At 32.2% G+C, this 22369-nt stretch overlaps 1 protein-coding gene across 2 annotated transcripts; it reads right to left on the reverse strand.

The window, feature by feature from the left end:
- Window positions 1-9928: 9928 nt before the first annotated feature.
- Window positions 9929-14263, reverse strand: LOC107406459 (VAN3-binding protein). Of its 2 annotated transcripts, none has more exons than XM_016013580.4 (7): window positions 13658-14263; window positions 12916-13038; window positions 11579-12002; window positions 11271-11486; window positions 10835-10884; window positions 10527-10584; window positions 9929-10350 (listed from the first exon to the last, which is right to left on the reverse strand). In XM_016013580.4, exons 1-7 carry the CDS (start codon window positions 13988-13990, stop codon window positions 10130-10132), a joined length of 1425 nt encoding a protein of 474 aa, XP_015869066.2. In that variant the 5' UTR covers window positions 13991-14263; the 3' UTR covers window positions 9929-10129. The 2 variants fall into 2 exon arrangements, with proteins under 2 accessions (XP_015869066.2, XP_015869065.2); XM_016013579.4 differs by having other exon boundaries at window positions 12916-13041; window positions 13658-14248.
- Between the last annotated feature and the right edge of the window lie 8106 nt (window positions 14264-22369).

Below are 22369 nucleotides of genomic sequence, written 5' to 3' on the forward strand. Positions count from 1 at the left end.
CACTGATGCGTAATATAAGAAGGAAAAATAAAACAATCATCACATCAACAACAATAATAATAATAGTAATCGTTTTCATTATAAAAATAGTACGAATATCATTTGTCATATTTACTCGAAGGTAATCACTTGTCCAAGAACTATCATATAATCACAGCTGTCCCAAGAACTATCTCACATGTTCAAAGGCTACCACTTGTCCAAGGATTATTATACTTGCCCAATGGCTATCTTTCTTGCCCGTAGGCTGTGATACTTGTCCGGATATATCATATGCTAATAATAATAATAGAAATAACAAAAATAATAAAAATAAAAATAAATAATGGCAATAATAGTAAAATAACAATAATAATCATAATGATGATGATAATATTAGTAATAATGAAAATAATTGTAAATATAATTCTAATAAATAATAATTGTAATATTAATAACTAGAATAATATTAATAATAGTAATGACAATAAAAACAATTAAGTATAATGCTAGAAAATCAAGTTATGAATAGATAGAATAATACGAGATCAAATAATAATTTAAAATTAAAAAAATATATATTATCAAATATATACTCGTATCAGGGGTACAAACAATACCCTCCAACATGTTGCATAATCCATGATTCCAGCCGTCGCCAGCACCCTGCTACCAATACAGTCCGGGATGGTTACCTAGATTGGCCGTCCAATCTCCTGGACTTGTAAACAACATAGTGACAAGGCTAGCTCTTCATGGACCACATCGGATCGCTATCCTCGTATGGTGTGATACATACAAATATAACATATATATATATATATATATACACAAAAGATACTTAATGCACATACTATATAAAGTGTCCTACGGTGCCCAGCATCCCAAAGCACCGTCTGACGGGGAGATTAAAGAGTGAAACAGGCATACGGTCACGTGGCGTCCCACCGCGCCGCTGCTTAAACCATCATCTCGGTCATGGAAGGAGGCGGCTATGGCCAATATCAAACTTGCCTGCCCTCGGTCCGATGACAACTCATGGGAGACATTACAACCTGCGCGCTAATCACATCCACAACTACAGAACACCAGTACGTGTATGGTGCATCTAAAAACTATAAATTTTTTTATAGTATTATTAAAATAATAAGTTTCGATAAAATAAGATAAAATCAAATTTATGAATAATTAATTAATTAACGCATAAATATATTTTTTGGAAATACTAAATTTTAAATAAATATTTTTCTTCAAATCCATAAAATCAATTTTCACCAAAACAATATAAAAATTCTTACATAATTTAAATTACATAATATATTTTTGTTATCATGGTAATTTAACACAATTAATTCCTCAACTTTCAGATCAATTCACAACAAATATCATTTAATCCACATATAATTTCACAACTTCACATATAAATAAGTATACAAAAACATATTCTAACAGAACATAATCTCACAATAAAATTAACAATAATTTGATAATAATTTAATAGCACCACCTTCAAAATTAACAGGTTTCCAATTTCAGAAATATTAATTCAACCCATATTTATGCAATTCAACACAATTTAACATCTTCAATATAAGTAACAATTATTTAAATATTAAACAGTACATCTTTCAGACTACCATATTAAAATAATAATATTTTATCCAAAAATGGCATCTTTCAAAGTACTCAATCACAATTCACAAATGAGGTACATATAAGAAGCTAAAGAAACGAGAAATACGTTACCGACATCCGTTGGGCTCAAATCGACCGGCAGTTACAGGAGAATGGACAGAAAGATTGGGTCAAAGTTCAACTTCTCATATCTATCAAACAACAAGGAATTGAGCTAAATGGATCTCAAAATTGAGCTCAGAGGGTCCGAAAATAGTAGAAAGGAATATCAATTTGCCTGGTGATGGCCGGATCTCCAGAAAACCAACTTGCCGCCGCCGACGATAGAGGCCCGATCTCGGTGCGTCCGGCGACATTTGGCCTTCTCCTTTTGGTTACCGGCTGGGTTTTCCACCGGCTTTCTACCTGTCCGGCGCATGTGGCCGTCCGGTGGCCGGAAGAGATGCAGCAAAGAGAGACCGACGGGAGGAAGAAGAAAAGAAGAAGAAGAAAAAGGGGCCCCCCGCGGGGGGGGGGGTGTATTTTCCCACGTGAGGAAAGAAAGAAAAAATATAGAAAAAGAAAAAGAAAATTAAAAAAATATAAATAAATAAACAAATAATATTATAATAGTATAATATATAAAATAATAACAAAAATAAGATAATATATCATTTACTTGTGTCTGACATGTGGTATTTTCTCATCGTGACACACGGCACCATTACTAAATTACATGTGGCATATACTGTTCATACACAAAAATAATATTAAAATAATACGATATTTGAAAAACTTTGCAGGTCCATAACTTTAAAACCACATGTCCGAATCAGACGTGCCGCTAGTTTACAAACTCGTATCGATGAGTACTTCACAACCATATATGAGTCAAAACTCAATTTCACAAAAATAAAAAGTCAACTCTGGCACCCTAGGACATTTCAGACATCAACTTGTTTTACTCATAACTTTCAAACCATAGTTCCGTTTTTTACGTTTTACTAGTCTATGGACTCGGATTGATACGCACTTCGAAATGGTGCCGCGGTCAATCTAGATATCTTACCGAGTCAAAAAGTCAAATTTTGACCCTTCTCAATCAACGACGGTCAATTTGAGAAATTTCCGATATACTTCAGGACGGGGTGTTACAGAGAGTATCACGTCCCATGCAAAAGGAGTAGAAGCCTTGAGGCTAAGTTAGAATGTTCTACACTCTTCTTGAAGATCCTTGAAAATTCAAAAGAACTCAAGAGGAGACTGGAATATTCTAGAAAACTCAAGAGAAACTTAGACGATGGTAGGAAGGAATCTCTCTAAAATACTCCATGTAAATATCTTGTATATAATCATAGAATAATCTAAAATCTTAACTAGATAGGTGACATGTGTACATATCTAGAACCTTGTAGAATCTTTTGATATGTGTCAAGCCCTCTATATAAAGGGGTTGGCCTCTCATTTGTAAACAACTCATGTAATCTAAGAATTCAAGCAATGGAGCAATCTCCACATTCTCTCAAGCTCTTCTGCTTCCTGCTCGATTACTTTTAGCTTCCACATTGTGTTAGCTTATGGGCAAGGCTTACTTAGCAAAGGAGGTGCTAAGTGCCACATGGGAGCATTGGAAAAGTTTGGCCCGTGACACCTAGCTATCAGGTTGATGGTCAATTCATTTCTATACCTCATGCAATCCAATACATAATAAATAAACAATATTGTAAAATGTTTTTATTTGTTCATAATATTTAGATTAAGGAAATTTTCCAAAAGAATATCGTTATTGTTGGTTTATAGACCAATCATGTTAAATTTGCAATCCAAGTATCAAAATCTACAAAAGTCTACATACACTATGTAAAGTCTTTCAAAGTTGCAAACCAATTTATTCTTCCTCGAACAAATCATCTTCAGCTGGTTTACCCTATACATGAACAGGCATGAACGGGGTCTTGAAGGCGTCGCTATGAGCAAATGCTCCTACTTCAGAGAGATCAAATTCTATTCCCTGTGGCATAATACTTGTAGCCAGCTTTGCTGCCTCCTTGATGACATCCTCCATAGACAACATGGTGGGGGCCCTCCTCAAATATCATATTCACAAACCCAGTCCGAGCAGTCATAGCCTCAGCAGCCACATTGAAAGGCAGAGTAGTCTTAGCGTCAACAGCCCCAGCAGCCTCACCCTCAACAGCCACATGCTCAGCAATCTCAGCCTCAGCTCCAGCATCCTCAGACCTAGCAGTCTGTGATCCAGTCTCCTCATTGATAGTGAGAAAGCCAGAAATCTCCACATTGAGGGATGCTTCTCCAGCATCTGTTGCTTCAGTTTTAGCCACATCATCAGTTGTTTCTCCTATACCTCCAGCAGTATCACCCCCCACAACCACATGCTCAACAGTTTCAGCCTCAGCTCCAGCATCCTCATACCCAGCAATCTGTGATCTAGACTTCTCATTGACAGAGCCAGAAGCCTCCAAATTGAAGGATGCTTCTCCAGCATCTATTACTTTAGTCAAATCATCAGTTGGCTCTTCTGTACCTGTTCTTGCTGAAAGTAGAAGTCCTTTCATTGCTGCAAGTGTGTTTAGGAAGTGAATCAGCTAAGCCATATGTAAATGAGTAATGCTAAGTGTGCATGATAGACTATACATATCTAGAAAAGACATCAACAACACTAATGCTAAAATATGCCCTGTACTTCTGATTCAATTACCTAGAAACCCAAAGCCATAATTAAAATCCCACATCAGATAGTCTATTATATTTACATTCAATATTTTCAATGTCCAAAGATGGTCGGTCAAGAAGTAAATTAAGGATCCCAAAATTAACAAGAGGAGAGGCGTATTTCACAAGTTTCTGGCTCCCAAATTGTAATGTACTAGTTTGACGAATTGATGAGTAGCCTGACGAATTTTAATCATAAAAATCATCAAACACTAGTGCATGATTATGGATCTTGAATTTGCCTCTAACTTTCTATTAAACAAACATAAATATTTTTAGAATATGATACGTAATGTCAAATTAATGAATAATTAGTTCAATAATAATGTGATTTTATCAAATATATTTAGTAAAGTTATACATACACATGTCAAAATTTAAGTAAAAAAATAAAAATAAATTTTGATAGAATTATATGAGTTGTATATGAATAATTTTGCCAAATTCTTCTATAAAAAATGCATAACTGAACTAAAATTACAGAAAGACAATTTAAGGGGTACTATAAGACTTTTTATAGTTTTAGGAGTAAAATATAAAATTTCTAATACTTCAATGGGACTAGAGTATATTTAACCCTTAAAAAAAATTTACAATACATGTTAATTTTTTTAAAATAATTTTCAAGAGAATAATACTTTTTTTAATAATTTTTTGAATCTTAATTTAAATTATAATATTTTCGTTTCATTGTAAGTAGGCTTGTGATATTTAACAAAGAGATTGCAGTTTATGTGTATTTTTCAAACTTCTAAAAGATATAAGGGTTGGCAAAACAACAAGATCGCTCCAAGCTTTATAAGCCTTTGTGAAACGTAGGCATGATAATGCGTTTTTGTTATTTTTATTATTATTTTAAGTATTTAAGTCTATATTACTATAATACATATAATTAATATAAATTATTAAACATCTACTCATAATAAATTTATGAAAATTAATACTTTCTAAGTTTTTAATAAAAAATTAACAAATATTTTATTTATAATAAATTTATAAAAATTTGATAGCTTTTAAGTTTTTTAAAAAAAGAAAATTAATCTCAAGTCATATATTAAATGTCTACAATTATTTAATAAATCCAACAATGTCAAATTAAATATAACAACAGTCTAATTAAATTCAATATAACTTTTTGACGGATTCCAAATCATTAATGTTTATAATTTATTATTTTTTTCCATTTTAAAAATGTGAACCATCCAGTATAAGTTATTTAAAAATTTTGCCAAACATTTTGTTCTCCTTTTTAACACTAATTTTTCTTTTTTGTATTTTTATTTTTTCAATTTCTTATAAATTCTTTTTGAACTTTTTTTTTTAAAAGAAAAACTTAATCTAGCTTAGAAAAAGAATTGATTAAAAAAAAAAAAATCACACCTGAGGACGTTTAGGTGCATATTAGGTTGAGCGATCATTTTCTAACCTTGGACCTAGATCGGTGGCGTTATCCCCTGGAGCCTAGTCTGATCACGCCTTAGATGACTGGCATTTTTATTAGAGATAATGTTGTAATAAACTAGTGATTTTTCACAGGTGGCTCTTTGTGTTTCCATTGATGCCTGAAAAATATGTTATGTGCTCCGACCGCCACAGAATGTACTAGGATCCAATGTGAATCTTACATGTGGAATTAATATTCAATCTTACCCAAAGCCAACATTTATGTTTCACATTTCTTTTTCTTTTTTTTTTATTCATTTATGTTTCACATTTAATATATATACATATATATATATATATATATAGATTAAATTATTGATGCGGATTCATGGAAATCATATGGCAAAGCAGGATAGCATTGAATATGATGGTGTTCCAAACTCTTAACCATAAATAATGTTGCGGTTTTTTTTTTTTTTTTTTTTTCTATTTATTAGTGTGTGTGTGTGTGTGTGTATATATATATATATATCTGTCGATTAGGATTAAAAGCTCACGTACTTCACTGGTTTAAGTGGAAATTAATGCCAGATTACTAAAATTGCCAATCACACATGCTTGTAATTTGCACTGGGTTTTCTTCATTGTTTATGGGCCAACAGCTGGGTCCTTTCTGTTTCTTAGTAGACAATATCAAGGCTCTGTTATCTCATAATGAGTCTTTGTTTTGTTCTCTCAACTACATGGAAACAAATACTGTAGCTTATTCGACTGCTATCTATGCTACTGGGTTGTATTCTGCTGAGACTTGGCTTGAAGTTGGCCCTGCGTGGCTACATCATGCTCTTCAAACTGACTGTTGTATTCCAGTTTCCTAATTTATAAAACTTTCCCATTTCAAAAGAAAAAAAAAAAAAAGACCTATGTCACTTGACCATATCATGTATTTTCTTCTATATGGGTTTTCTTAAGCATGTACTCCATATATTATAGATATTTATTCCTCGGGTTTTATCTTTTAAAGTCAAATTTTTGGTTCATAAAAAATGAAGTCAAGACGCTTATCTAATAAAATTTCAAGTTTTAATTTAATATTTCGAACCGAATTAATATATATCATTGATAAAATAAAAAAAAAATCTATTTCGGGCTTTTGGGCCAATCCTCCCTGTTATCAAATATATATTTATATATCTATTTTTATGAATCATTGAAGACGCATCTACTTATATCTTGAAACATACCACAAACCGTAAAATTATTAAAAATTATATTCATTGAAAATTTTAAAATTTTATCTATAATTTCAGGCATATTGTTTTTTCATGCCAAATTCATTATTTATTCCAAAAATTTACAATACATAAATAGTTAAATTTTTTAATTAATTTTCAAAAGAATAATAATTTAAATATTTTTGTTTTGTGATAAATTGGCTCATGCAATAATAAAGAGACTAAAGAATTATATTTTTCTTAGAAATTGTCTCATAATAATCGAGTCATTTGTTGGGTGGTTTGGATTTCCATTGATGTTTGGCAAATACGAAATTCGGATTTCCCACATAATTGCATGAGGACTAGGATCCTACATGGGATATTCAATCAATATCCAAACATTTGTGTTTCACGATAAACACCAAAAAAAAAACAAAAAAAAAAAAATCAAAATTTTTGAAGAAAAATGATAAGCGAAAAAATTCCCGCACCAAAGGATTTGGATTTCTCTCTACATTTTTTCAAAATGATTATAGTGTGTGGGCTACTCTCTATCCAAGACAACCTATTTACTATTATTTCTACTTATTTATATTCAAATAAAGTTTCAATCCAAAATTAATTAATAATAAAATGAATGAATAATTTATTTAAATTATATAATATATGCTTTTTAAGTTATACGTGAGGTTTTTTTTTTATATTTTTATAACAATCACCTATCTAAGAAAGTTTTCACATTTATTTATCTTTACACTGATAATTATTTTAGCTTTGATATCACTAATAGAAAGTGTGGACTCATTTTCTATTTAAATCTATCTATTTAGATTCAAATAAGATTTCAATTAAAAATCAATTGATAATAAATAATGCACTTAAATTATATGATGTAGAATAGCATTTATCCAATAATGATGTGTTAATTCTTTATCGTGGGACATTCAGGAGACAAAAGGATCTCGGAGGAAGAAAAAGTATTCCACATTGCTTAGTTTGACCCTTCGAATTAGTTCAAGCGTGTGCAGAAAATGTCACATAACTAGTGAGCTCTGTGGTTTATTGATTGAATTGTGATATAAGGTCATGGTAATCTTAGGAAGGAATGTAAGCTCCTTTTGATTTGTATTTAATTATACGGCTTCTCATAGACACAATAAATAGAGGAATGGGATCTTCTACTTTTCTATCTCCAAAGAAATTCAACATGTCATTAAAAGAATTCTAAAGGAAAAAGACGGTACATTTAATTCCATTTTCTCTTTTTTCCAATTTGCAATCTTGAAGAAAATCTTTTATTAAAATTATTCTACATCTTATATTATAAACAATTTTCTTAAAACTTATAATGCAAAATGTGTGGTGAAAATTTATTCAAAAGAAGATTAGGAAATGTATTTTGTTTTGGAATTGAAATTGTTGAATCTATGCACTGGTTTTATTTTTTGCAAAGGGTAAAGATGGCAGGTCATACGGATAAATATCTATGAGGCAGCTTGTTGATGAATTTCTAAACTAACTGAATTTCGGCCATGTATTAGGCGGGCCGCGAGCCTAATGCAATTTTCCCTTTCTAGTGTGGTGGTTTAAGAAGGCCCAATCCATATAACATGTTTGGTAACCTTCCTATCCGAAGCATATTTTCTGAGACCATTCACCCAAAAAAAATAAAATAAAATAAAAAAATAATTATTCGTGACCTCTTAGTATGTGAGCAAATTCTTTAAAACTTTTAGAGTACCAACTTCCTGGACACAAGTACTTATGGATCCATAAGTGGGGTCAATATATGTTTGGTGAAATATGTTAGGGTGCATATGTTTGTGTTCATAGAGGAGTTTGATAATTCCAGAGTACTAGAAATTTTTATTTTTTTTCTTTAGGTTGTCAAAATTAAAGTGAATTTGAGATTTTGTAATAAAATTCATTTTCCTATGTTAGGATAGTTTTTAAAAGAAGAAAATTATAGACCCAAAAGAAATCAAATTGTGTGGAAAATAGAATGGAAAATAAATTCTTCAAAAGTATATCATTTAAAAATTTTTTGAAAAATTTATTTTATGTATTTTATTAAAAAACAATTTTATTCTTAAATTTTAAAATAAAATAAGTATTACATATAAATTCTAAATATCTTAACACCAACCAAATAGTCTGAAAAATAATTTATAAAAAATTAATTCTTATAAAATTAATTTTCAAAAATTAATTTCTTTCAAAATTTTCCATCTTCCAAAACGGGGCTTAACTCCAAATTAATAAAATCTTCTAAAGTGGCTGTTTGAGTGACAGTTAACTGAGCAAAGAAACCATAAGAGCAAAACAGGGAGTATTATTTTTCTAATATTTCCACCAGCCAAGCAAATAGCACATGATTATTTATTTATTAAACAAAAAGAGAATAAAATTAGCCTCCGCTAGTTCCCATAATATGGAAACCAGTTGGAGGTATTTTGGTTACCAGAGCTTGTCCCATCAAGGTGTACAAGAAACACTGAATGAAAACATCATCTTTAGCACTGACAATTTAACAAATTGTGTGAACCAGTGTCCTATTCTGCTTTCCAAAAAATCCTTGATTCACTAAATCCAAATAAAATTAGTTTATAAAGGAAGAATGTTAAAAATAATTATATAAAGTAAGAAGATTAAAGACAAAGACAATCATGATTTCACCAAATCAAAAACCTTAACCTAAGTCCAAAATAACAATTAGGAGACAAAAGCCACAACCCACACCAATAAAAAACTCACATAGAATCAGGGCCCTGTCTTTTTCTTTCTATATTGTATTGCTTCTTTTTACTCAAATGGGGATTTCTTTTTTATTAGTCTTTTGACCGTGCCTCAGTCCAAGATACTCCTTTTCCTTTCCTTAACAGTGAAAGAACAAAGTCTAGGATCACATGGAGTCACTAACATTTATTCCCTTAACTTTATCTTTTTCCCATTCAAAAACAAAGAGGAAAAAAGACCAAAATATACATTCCACAAGATTTAGAGAGACCAATTTGGATTTAACTTATATCTTTAATTGATCCTTTTTTTACAATAGGAACACAAAAATACAGCCCAATCAAAATAACAAAATACCAAAAATATCTATATCATGTTCAAAAGGGCCTATATATTCCATTTTCCCCAAATTCCCACAATTAGCCAAACTGTTTCCCCCACCAAACCTTTAAACAACCAAAGTCCCTTTAACCCCTATGTCTATTATTACCACCCTTCTCTGCTGCAATGGTGAGGAGTCTTGACACACCCTGAGTCCATATATCATACTCCCTTTGGCTCCGGCATTCGAATTCCACAACACCACGCATCAACGTCTTCAATCCAAAGTAGCGACGATGCTCGCCGCCCTCTAGCAGGTGGCGGCCTGGCCAAGCAGGCATATCTTTAACCACCTCGATCACCACATCTGTAAATTCAAAAAAACAAGATAGGATTAAAGAAGAACCCTTTTAATTCTTTTTACTTTTTTTTTTTTTTTTTTTTTAAATCCACTACGGAGCTTTCACAAATCCCCAAATGGAAGAAGACCCACCTCCATTTCTGTTCAAAATTATTAGTGAAAGACAAAAGTAGTTAACTTACTCTTTTTCTTTTTTGTGATGGTCCCAGCAACATGCCTACTCTTCATCTTCAACATAACCTATAATCAAAAAGAAAATTCCAAATATCAAAGACTGCAAAGGAAAAGATTTAAAGAGAAAAAGAGAAAGACAAAGTAAGATCCCATTCCTTCAATCATACTCTTAAGTCTCTTTTGCTGTGAACCTTTTATAACTTCAGGGTTCACACCCCTAATACCAAAAAGTCTTTATTGATGACCAAATTATTGACCGAAATTTATAAACAAATAAGAATTAAATCCAACCATGATTTTGGATTAGGAAGATTACCTGATTTGATCTGTTAATATAAACAGAGACTACTTTCCAATGAAGATCTCCTGCCATTGATCATAACAACAAAAGCAAAAAGCAAAATCAACCTCAAGCTCAAAAGAAAAAACTATGATCAGAGATTGTACATGAGAAATGACCAAACAACAATTTTAATCAATCCAACCATGAAAAGACCCAACTTTGCATGAATATTTTTCCCAATTCCTCAAAAATTCAAATCCCAATACTCAAAATTTGCTTTTTTTGTTTAAAAAAAAAAAGAAAAAAAAATTAAAAAGCCTTGTAATTATAAAGAATCGGTATTCTTATAAAATTTCCAAGTAAAAAAACTAAGCTCACACATTCAATTTTCAAAAAACAAATAAATGCCAAGATTATAACAAAAAATTAAATTAAAAAAAACCCAATGAATGGATTCAACGAAATTTACCTTTTCTGGTGCGTTTGAGGAGCTCACTGCCCCTGGCAAGTAATTCCCTACTGCATATACCAAGGAAATTTTCTTCAGGAACAAGTTCACCGCTGAAACTGCTATTGGAATTACCGTTACCACCAACTCCCGTCCCTTTCTCCACTGGAATTACAGCGGCTATATTCCATACTTCCTTCAATGCCCTGGCCTTCAACGTCGCTGCACCACGCAAAGCTACAAAAAATCCCCACGGCCCCATTAAAATTTCAAATTCTATGAACTTGCCAAAAATACCCAATGCCATAAACTCAATTTACAATTCATACCAGTGGCAGCACCAGCGGTTAACGTCATGATATCACCCGCAGACCGAACGTTAACAGCAGAGCTCACCACAGCGGCAAGGTGCTCCCGCTCAGCGCCCATGGCCTCAGCCGCCTCCACGCATTGGGCAGCAACCAACGTGGCAGCAGAGGCCACAGCCATGTCAGTTTTGGCCATCTGTTCATCCTTGCCAGACCCAGAAGAGGCTGCAGTGGCCGCGGCAATGGCTGCTATGGCTGCAGCCACACCTGCAACCGAAACAGCAGCATGAAGCTGGGCATTCTGCGCTCTGGTCTCCTCTTTCTTCTTCTCTCTTCTATCCTTGAGCCATCTTCCGACAGTCTTTCCACCACCGGTGGCGACCACGGTGCCAACGGTGGGGGTTGGCCTGAATTGATTATTCAGGGGATTGTTCGAGCGACAAAACTGCATAAGTGAAATGGGATTTGGGTCATTGATGGCAAAGAAAAAAATAATAATAATAAAAAAGCTAAAATTGGGTAAAGGACCGCGTGGTTTGTAAAAAAGTCGGAAAAGAAAGGACTTAACCACAAAGATATTAAAACAAATAGGTGTGTCCTAATTTAAAATGGTGCACAGTTGCGCTAAGCGCGCACCAACCGGTAATTAATGACAGCCCTGAGGGGTATCCAAAAATCCTATTCATGGCCGTATTGGTTTCGCAGTGTCGTTTGGTCAATGAAACTTACGACAGAGTACAAGATTCGCCTGATGAACACACACAGAAAAGCCTACTGCAAGTCGTCCGTGCAGCCCCACTGGTGGGGGCATAGAGGGAGGTTAGAGATGATGAAAGTGGATGAACCATGGGGGACCAAATTCAGGATTTTGAAGAATAAAGTGAACCTTCAAGAGTGGTAGTTCCGTAAATAAGACTGAAAAAGTTGAAGATTAACAAATCTTGAATTTTGGATTGATACTAGGAGGAGCTAAAATAACCACAGTTTAATTAAAGCTTATTCCACTGTAATAATATACGATTTGGTAAAGGGCTTCTGAGAATTTGGAAATTCTGAGAACAGAGAGAGCCAAATTAGCTTTTTCATTGAAGAAAGCGAAACAACCAAATGTTACACTCTCTAAAGCTGTAAATATTAAGTGCTTTGGTTTTTGAGAAAGCTGAGGTTTTCATCCGACCGGACTCTGAGCCAAGCCAGAGGGCCAATAATAATTCGTGTGCTTTTAAACCAAAAAGAGCAAAAGCATTATGAACATATATATCGTGAGTGTCTTAGCCAGATTCCGGCAACCTTGTGCGGTGGTCACCGAAAGGTGTGGAAAAAACATAAGACGAAAAGGAACAGAAAAATGAACAAACCTTGACATCGTCGACCTCGGAGGGAGATACCGGTGGACTGTCGGTTAAGGAGCCGCAGCTCTGTGTTCCGTTGAGAGGGCCACTGCTGTGAGAGAGCCGGCCTGAAGTACGAGGTGATACCTCCTGCTGCAAAAACAAAAAAATTCAATGGTGCTTGTTAAATTGATCGAATCAGAGAAAATAATTGGGAAAATGAAAGAAATTATTCGTATTATGGAAGTGGGTCTTATTCAATTAGTCTTTTGTAAGAAGACCCAGAAATGGAAAAATTGAGAATGGAAGTAGAGTAGGTGGATAGAGAAGAATTTCTGTAGAAAAAAGAAGGATAAAATGACGAATCATAGCATAAACATATCTAAAGTCTCTCTGTTCTATTTTTTTTTTTTTTTAAATTCTTTAATCAATTAGAACCTTGATTTCTCCGAAAACAAAAAATAAAACAGAGAAGAGAGTAACGTAGCATGTGAGTTGGCTACACAAGAAAAAAACAAACAAAGAGCACAGACTACGAACCAAAACCCAGAAGCAAAAACAAAAGCAAAGAGCTAAAAACAAGAGATTAAGTAACAATCTTGTAACAGAGGAAGAGAAAACAAAAACAAAAACGAAGAGATGGATATAAAAGATAAAGCAAAAATATTCAACCTCAGACAAAGAAAAAAAAAAACAAAAACTAACACACAAAAACGAAAAATCCCATAATTTGTCCACATATGACTCTGCCAAACTCCGCCCAACTTACCGACTGTGACATTATTCGCTCCATAACCATCTGTGATGTCTCGGAAGACGCAAAAGAAAATGGGTTGCCGGAAAACGCAGCACCGTCTTCTAATTCTCCGACCAAATCCTCCGGTATTGCACCGGGACCACCACAAGAGCCCCCGTTACCCCCGCTAAGAGTCTTTGAGAGACCAGCCATTTGGGGAGGTGCAAGAGCCTTAGAAACTTCCACAGCAGAAACACTCCAAGAACGGGACAGGAACTCCATAGGCTCATGAGGTGTCTCCGGCGGCCGGAATAAAGCGGCCTGAACGTGGTCGAGCCTCCATAGCTCGGTTCCAGTTTTGTCCATTTTTTTCGAGTGAGTGTGTGTATATGATAAAGAAAAAAGCCGGTTTGAAATTGAAGAAAGATTTGGGCTGTGTGTGCAGGTTTAGGCTTTTTAAGAGTTTTATTTTTTCTTACGGTGAAATGAGAAGCAGAGCTCTATATAAGAAGCGAAAGTGAGTGAAAATAAAACCAAAAGGCCAAAATGTCCGTTTTATCAATGCCTTTGGGATTTTCAGGCCAAAAACCTTTTTTTTTAAAAAAATTCAGATTAGAATAAAATTGAGAAATTATCAAAAATAAAGGTGGAGAGGAACTGCACTGTGTTGTAGGGTTCACTCTATTTATGTGTGTTTTTGTCGTTTCAATAAAAGAATGGGGAAGTATTGTGAAGAGGATTAGATGGCATGTTTTGGTAGATTTTGATTTAATATGTGAAAATCTTACGGCTGTGATTGTGTTATTAGACCTTGGTTGTTTTGATTGATTGGTTGGTTGGTTGGTTGGTTCGGGTTTTACTGAGGACTTTTAAGACACGCTTTGATATTTCATTTTCGTTGGGTTTGAGACTTAAAAAGACTCCAAGCAACCCATATGGATCAGGATCAGGATCATGATCCGGATTCCATTTTTTTTGTAATTTTCTTTATGGATAATATTTATTTATTTATTGGTAAACAAATTTTTTTTATGTTTTCTTTTATTATAGAATATCTGTAAGATATTAGAGGAATTTAGGACTTTTCTTATTGAGGATTAACCCCTTTAATCGTCCATATGGTCCTTAAGAAATTAATTTTAAATGCACCAGCATTCTATCTTTTTCATTTATTTATTGTTTTCTAGCTTTCAAGATCCCAAAATGTATTTTTGAAACTGTTTTTATTTATTTATTATTATTATTATTTTGGAATATATATTGTGGATTTATTATGGTCACATATAATATTCAGAAATTTATAAACAATTTGATAAATATAAAGTTGAACACAAACCCCATCGTTTGCAATTAATGCAACGAGTTGCTTTTGATGTTAACTAAGCCAATCTCACACATATTTGTCAAAAAAAAAAGCCAATCCCACGCATTAGATAGCAGAAAACGACATTTTTATGCTTAATTTTGGTCTTTTTTTTTTTTTTTTTTTTAGCCATGCATAGTTTGTAATAAATTTAGGATATGAACAGAATTATTTGTCAATGTTGAATGTTGTCATAGTTAATGCAATTACTTACATGGTAATAAATCGAATATGATTTTACTACTAATAGGATATCACTTGCTAAATAGTAATATTATTATAAAATTTACCAACTTCTATAGTAAATAGCATTTTCATAAACATCACAATAAGCAAAGCAAGGCCCCTTTAACCAGACTATGCTTTCAAGATCGTCTAACTATATTTTATTTTATATATATGCTGGTTTTTTATTCAAAAACCTGGGCTTGCGATGCTAGATTTGGTAACTATTTCCACTTCTGTATTTATACATATAAAAATTAATAATTTTGTGCATTGGAAGCTATTAGAAGACAAACATCCTCTTTGTGGTTGTTGTTGGTTTTTTTTTTAAATTTTTTTGGGCTAATAGAGAACAAACATCTTTTGGGTTATAAATAACTCAACTAAAACATGTCTTATTAGCACGGAAAAGTATTTAATTTATAAGATTTGTCTACATTGTCAAGTCATTATAATGTATATGAGAATGAATAACAAACTAAATAATATACTTTTGCAAGCTGAAAAGTCCGATCCATAAAAAGGTTGACATTTCGTGTGTCGGCTTTCAATTAGGAGGCCAAAATATAGAGTACCAAATGAAGTATTTTGGTGAACGATTAGAAATTTATGTGATTGAAATTTATGAGGTTTTAATTCAACAATGAAATAATTAGGTGAACAATTAATGACAAACTGAATTCTTATTACAAAACTTCAATTGCAAAAAGAAAAACAAACATCCTTTTTTTTGCTACAAGAAAACAAACATCTATTACAAATAAAAGAAAATTGAAATTGGCAAAAACAAGAAGGTGAAACTTGTGTGACTCGGTCTGAAAAGGGGTTCAAAGGACACACTAAAAAAGACAATGATAACAATGATCCAGAAAATTACAATATGAAGGGAAAAAAAAAAAAGTAAAAATTAAAAAAGAGAGCAAGAACAAAGATGGAGTTGGAGAAGCAGGGAAGGTAAATGGGTCCTACAGAAGTAAGAAGCATGAACTGTATCGATCTGGAATAATAAATGAGATGGGCCAATTTGTAAAGGGAAACGAAAGGCCATGAGTAACCTGCGAAGGAGGGAAAGTCATCAATGAATGGTGAAGATCAATGATTGGGAATCACACCTTCCACATGTATTCATTTGGCCCCTTCTGATGTGATTTCAACTGGGGCTCCACATACATCCACCCTCTTGTCTTTGTTTATTCTTTTTAGATCACATATTTAAATACTATAATTCTAAATTTTTAGTATATATATAAATTAAAAAGAAAACTTTATTTTTTACTACAAAAAAAAAAAGGTGCATAATTTATGAAATAAATATTACTTTACTATGTTCCGTTCCATTTTTCTCGTTTCTTTTTGTTTCTTTGGATTCGAGTTGTTACAATTATACAAAAGGTCAAAAGAGGAATATTTCATAAAGAAGAGTATATAATATGGACAAATATTAAAACTTAAACTAAAAAGGCATTGTTGTAAGGAAACTGTAAGGAAACTGTTTTCTGTTCCTTGCTACAATAAAGTGTTATATGATCTTTAGAAAAATTATATTCACAGATTCCATTATACAATAACAATCGAAATAATAAAGAATAGAACATTAATATAAATATATATTATAAAAAAAAAAGAGAGAGAAAAACTTCATAAAGTATTTAAAAGACAAAATTGGCATTGGAAAAAAACATAATTAACCTGAATTACTCAAAGAGTAAAAGTGTAAAAAGCAAAGTGTCAAACTTAACCTTTCACCCGCCCTTAAATCTTGTGGCCTGTAAGATGCCTCCTATTTTATTTATTTATTTATTTTTTTTTTGGGGTGAATTATAAGATGCCTCGTATTCTTCATTATAGGACATGGGCCACAAAATAAAAAGAAAAAATAATAAAAGTAACTTGTTGAAAATAAATAAATAAAGTGGAAAAAAAAAAAGGGGCATATGTAAGAGAATGACGTATGGCAACTCATAGTCACATGGTTTTAATCTCATATTCCGTTGAATGTTTGTACTCTTTGTACTACAGCCTAACTCAGGCTCAAGACACTATCAATTGGAGTGAGTGGCTCAAGCTAATGCTTTGCTGCCAACTCTTTTTGAAAAAAATTATGTTAATCTACCAAGTTGAACTTGTACTTGAGAAGCTGTATTTTTCAGTTTGTAGTTTAAATTGAGAGAGTCGGTGGCTTCCTACAAAGCCAAAGACTTATTGGGTCCCAAAATTCCCCACAGACTGACTTAATTTCTGACTTCTAGCTTTCTTTGCTGTTTGCTTCTTTCAATTGTCTCAATTCATATATAAATTCACATTCACACAAAATAATTATAACACATACAATTAATTATAGTACACACAGAAATATGGACCTTTCAGAATCAATTTTTTTAAATAGCTTATTAGGATATATATGGAGTTTCATTATTTATTAAATTCGGAAGTAAAAATTTGAAGTCAAAATTTTAGTAACAAAATTGTAAATTTGCCACTAAATTGTATTTTTAATATATTATGTCAAACTAAAGATTTTTTTATTTTTTATTTTTCTTTGGTTGGGAATAATCAATATTTTTAGTTTATTTATTGAGTTGACAAAGCCAATGCATAAAATTTGCTAAATTCTTTGTAATGAAGTTGATGTTCCTGCAAACTAAAAGAGTGGGAGTTTATGGGGACCCAATACATTGACCATAAGACCAATGAATCTCCATGGTAAACATTCCTCAAATCTTTTACCTCAGTCCAAAAACATCCCCATCAAATCTGATCCATCCGGGTCAATGGGATCCAAAACTACAACCGACAGATGAGTGCCACGTAGAAACAAATAAACAGGACCATATATGATATATCCCATTTGAACACCCTCAATAATAATCCTGTTCCTCCACTCGAGCAAAGCCTCTCAGGTTTTGGCTCTTACAGAGGCAGACAAACTTGGTAACCTACCTGACATGTAAATCAGAGAGAGACCCATATCCTTTATATTTAGCAGCGATTCTATTTGCTACGTTTTTTTTTCTTTTTCTTTTTTTATATTTTTTGACAGTGTTTGTCTCTCTCAGTCTCAGATTTTGTTAGGGGCCGTTTGGCAGAAGAAAAGCGAAGGTTTTTTGGAAGGACATCCCCTCTGCTAAAATGCGCGTGGTAGCGTGCTTTACCTACGTCATCATATACCTCTTTTGATTTCATCTTCTTCTTTATCTATTTATTTTTTTCCTCTCTGTACAGACCAAAAGCTTAAACAAAAAACCTTGCAGGCTTTTTTTATTTTTATTTTTATTTTTTCTGGGCACTTTAAACTTTTGTTTGCTTCTTCTTGAATGATACACTAAAATGGTTCTTTCTCTTTTACCACATTGATTTCTGCTTCCCTTTTTTTTCTTTTCTTGGGTTTCCAAAATTACCCTCTATAAGAGGTCTTGGTTATTGTTCAAAACCAAAAAAAAAAAAGCTTTGGGTATCTTCTAGTTTTTATCATTAATCTCTGTACTTTAATGTTAGACAAATTGCAGTAAAGTGTTTTAGTATATAGTCAAATATGTGGGGCTGTGGAGTTTGTCTGCTTGAATTTATTGAGAGAAATTTTCTTTTTCTCTTTATATATCAAATTATATGTCTCATTCTTTAATCAAAAAATTATATGTTTCATTCAGACTTTGTAAACTAATGAGAAAGGACTAGTTTTGTTCAGACTGTGATCATGATCAAAAGAACATGTCCATCGAATGCTGTGTTTGTTGGTTGAATTGATCACGTGTACCGTGTATTGAAACATGGGAATTTTCCTTTCTCAATACCTCAAACAAAGTCAGTGTCTTCCACATTTGTAAATAATATGTCTATTTTTTTTAAAAAAACTTTCCTTCTAAGACTTCATAGATTCCAAATGAAAAGAAAAAATATATATATATATATAAATATATATATATTTTACTCGTTAATTATTTTGAGCCATCTAATTGAGAATTTATTTATCAGCTATTTATTTATTTTGTATTAAAAAATGTAGCGATTCAAAGATTAAATTTTTGTTAGAAAAGAGTAGTGATTTAATTTACTACCATCCTATCTCCATAAAAACAGATGAATGTAGATTGAACACGTTCTAAGAACTAGAAATGCTATACTCTTCCTCAAATTTTATATGGTTTTCATTCTTCCAAGATAGCCTGGAGAAATTAAAACCAGTGCAAAGTAGATAGAGAATAAATGGTAAGGACGAAAGGAGTAATGATATATTCCGGTAGAACAAAATGGTTGTGCAATAAATACTCACTGCAAGGTTTGTAGACCAGACGTAATGTTTTGGATGATAAAAGCAGTAAATTAAATGGAAAATAGTGTCATACCTGCAAGTGTTTTTATGTAGTAATAAATGTATATATATTTCTGTTATCATACATGAAGACTCATTTGCACTATAACAAGGACATCAAGAATCTCTCAGTCAAAAAAGTTTGATTTTTCAAAAAGGGATTACATACATATACATATATATAATCGGACGCGAATTTCCACATGTATAAGGATGGCTATTGAATGAAGAAACAGTGGCTACAAGCCTACAATAATAGAGCACTTTATATGTATTCATAAATACACGAATTCGAATTTTATAAATGGGGTGAGACTAAAAAATAGCAGTAAAAATAAAATGCCTATCACATCTGGACTATATATATACATGTATATTAGTGAGATGTATAGATTGCTTTACGAACAATTTAACGATAAAATTACTACAAAAGTCACATCCTGAACAACTTCCAATTTATTTCACGAGCTGACATGAATTTATTATATATGACGCTGATAGAAGGGGCTGTGTTTACCACTAGTGGTTCGTTTAATAGTTTTATGGCTCATTTCCCATTTCTAGTTGACAATGTCACAAAGGCTTCGATAAATATAAACCCTTATTGGATTATTGAGTACAATTAGTCACTATCAAAAATTCATGTTTATCTTTTATTTATCACTTAATAATTCCAATTTCTAGCCAATGATTTATTTCTTGTCACTATCTTTGTTATATGTACACAACATTATGAAGTATGTACCCCCTTTTATCAATTCACCAAGCACAGCACTAGATCTGAATTTTAAGAGACTACTTTCTTCAATTTGTTAAATTCAGACTACTTTCTTCAATATGTTACAACCATAAAACCCATTATAAGATCAACCTCTTTTTTAGCTTCTAAAAAAGGTATTTTTGTGAAATATATATTTATCCAAAAAGAACAAACAGATTAAAGGAACTTCTATAGAAAGAAGGAAAAAAGAAGATAGGCGGTAGATTGTGATGCTTCCCTTCTTCCTGAAGTCTTGCAAGTTTCTAAGTCTAGAAAATTGTAGAGAGAGGCTCTGAAAATTTTTGATTGGGAAGTTACTCGGGAATCAATAGAATGGTTTTATAGAAAAATAGGCCACGCAGAGTTTTTCAGAATGCAGATTCTGTGTTTGTGAAGATAAGTGAGATAAACATTTAGAGAGAGAGAGATAGAGAGAGAGAGAGAGAGAGAGAGAGAGATAAAGCAGAGATTTAAAGTGGTGGGGTGTATGGGTTGGTAGGACAGAAGGATCTCATATTCATGATTATTACTCAGATACTACGTGGACCTCCCCTCCATGGCTCTATATCCCTACACTATTCCAATCCCAACCCATTTGAACCAGGTCATTAACTTCCACTTGGGACCCGAACCACACCCCTGTGTTTCCCTATTGTCTCACATTGAAAAAAACATAAAATTCACCTTTTTTTTTTTTTTTCTACAAATACATGTATTTCTTATCATCTCAAAACATAAGTAAATCTTTCAGACTAAATTGGTTTTAAAATCTGATTTTCTCTCAGAAGAAATTTTTTTTATCTTCATCTCTCGGAAGAAATTGAAGATGAAAAAAAAAAAAAAAAAAAAAGAAAGTTCCAGAAAGCAGTGGCTGGTAACTAATATCATCTTAAACAAAATTAATGCTGAAATTAATCGAAATGGGCATAATGCAATAAGACGGAACTAATGCATATATATTATATGTTAAAAATGTATTGAAGTGGTTGCTAAGGTTTATTATTTGTCTAATTAAATTTTAATTTTCAATTATTAATTAAGATGGAATTTTTGAAATTTGACATTTAAGTATTTTCCAAACTTATGTTATTATAAATATGGTCCCAACCTATTATATATATATATATATATTTTGGTTAAATCCGCCTATTATAATTGTATATATGGTACTGAACAAGCAATAAGAAGATTCAACGGAAGATTAAAACCTACCACCAACTTCTGTATTTATTCAAGAAGATTGGAGAGTCTAAGGGCCATTGAGTTTGCTGCCCACAAAATATAGACATATACACATGTAAGTATTTTGTTTTTTCAGAAATTCATGGTTTTTTAGTAGACTTTTTACGTGGATGACAGAGAACCCTACCATTTTAAGATGTTGAGGCATACATTAAAGAATATGCTGCATATCCATTAAAATTTTCAACTTGGGTTTCGAAAGGAATCTTTGATTAATACCACCAGCATGTTTATTTTATCATCATCCTTGGTCAATAAAATTCCTATTCATGCATTATGAATTAAAATGACCATCAAAATATTGATTGACATATCATTTTCCAACTTGTCTTGCATTAATTTTAGCATGCTTCTTCCAAAATTACTACACATTCATGCAAAGATCTAATCCCATTAAACCATTGGATTGTGACTCTATAGCAAACACCAACAACATTCCCGTCATTTCTTTATCCTCAATTTTTCTTCTATTTTATCATAATCTTACATAAATTTTCAAAAGGGTCTTGTTTTGTTTACCACGTGAGTTCTTGATGCAATGATGAATCTTCCATTCAAGATTAAAAAATATAAGGATTCCGTAATAATCATCATCATGCACATATATATACATATATATGCAATCTTAATATTATTAATGTTTATGATCACTAATGACAAGTTAATGAATAACAACATCCATTTCTCTTCCATAATATACGTTTACAATGATTCTAATTATTCTTTTATTAGAATATCTAGATAGAACGAGTATATAAGTTTGATAGGCAGTGGATGACAGCCTCATATCCAACAACAAAAGCTAAAAGAGAATAAAACTATGCAAATTTTATATACCATGAAGGT

Source organism: Ziziphus jujuba, chromosome 3 (assembly GCF_031755915.1).
Source record: "Ziziphus jujuba cultivar Dongzao chromosome 3, ASM3175591v1".
NCBI lineage: Eukaryota > Viridiplantae > Streptophyta > Magnoliopsida > Rosales > Rhamnaceae > Ziziphus > Ziziphus jujuba.

What these genes read in the sequence shown, in the direction of transcription:
- LOC107406459 (XM_016013579.4), bottom strand. Translation starts at nt 13,990, where the DNA reads ATGGACAAAACTGGAACCGAGCTATGGAGGCTCGACCACGTTCAGGCC. An exon ending in CCGAGGTCGACGATGTCAAG is followed by an intron (nt 12,003 to 12,915) that starts GTTTGTTCATTT and finishes TCACTTATGCAG; the next exon opens with TTTTGTCGCTCGAACAATCC. An exon ending in CATCACAAAAAAGAAAAAGA is followed by an intron (nt 10,351 to 10,526) that starts GTAAGTTAACTA and finishes TTGAATTTACAG; the next exon opens with ATGTGGTGATCGAGGTGGTT.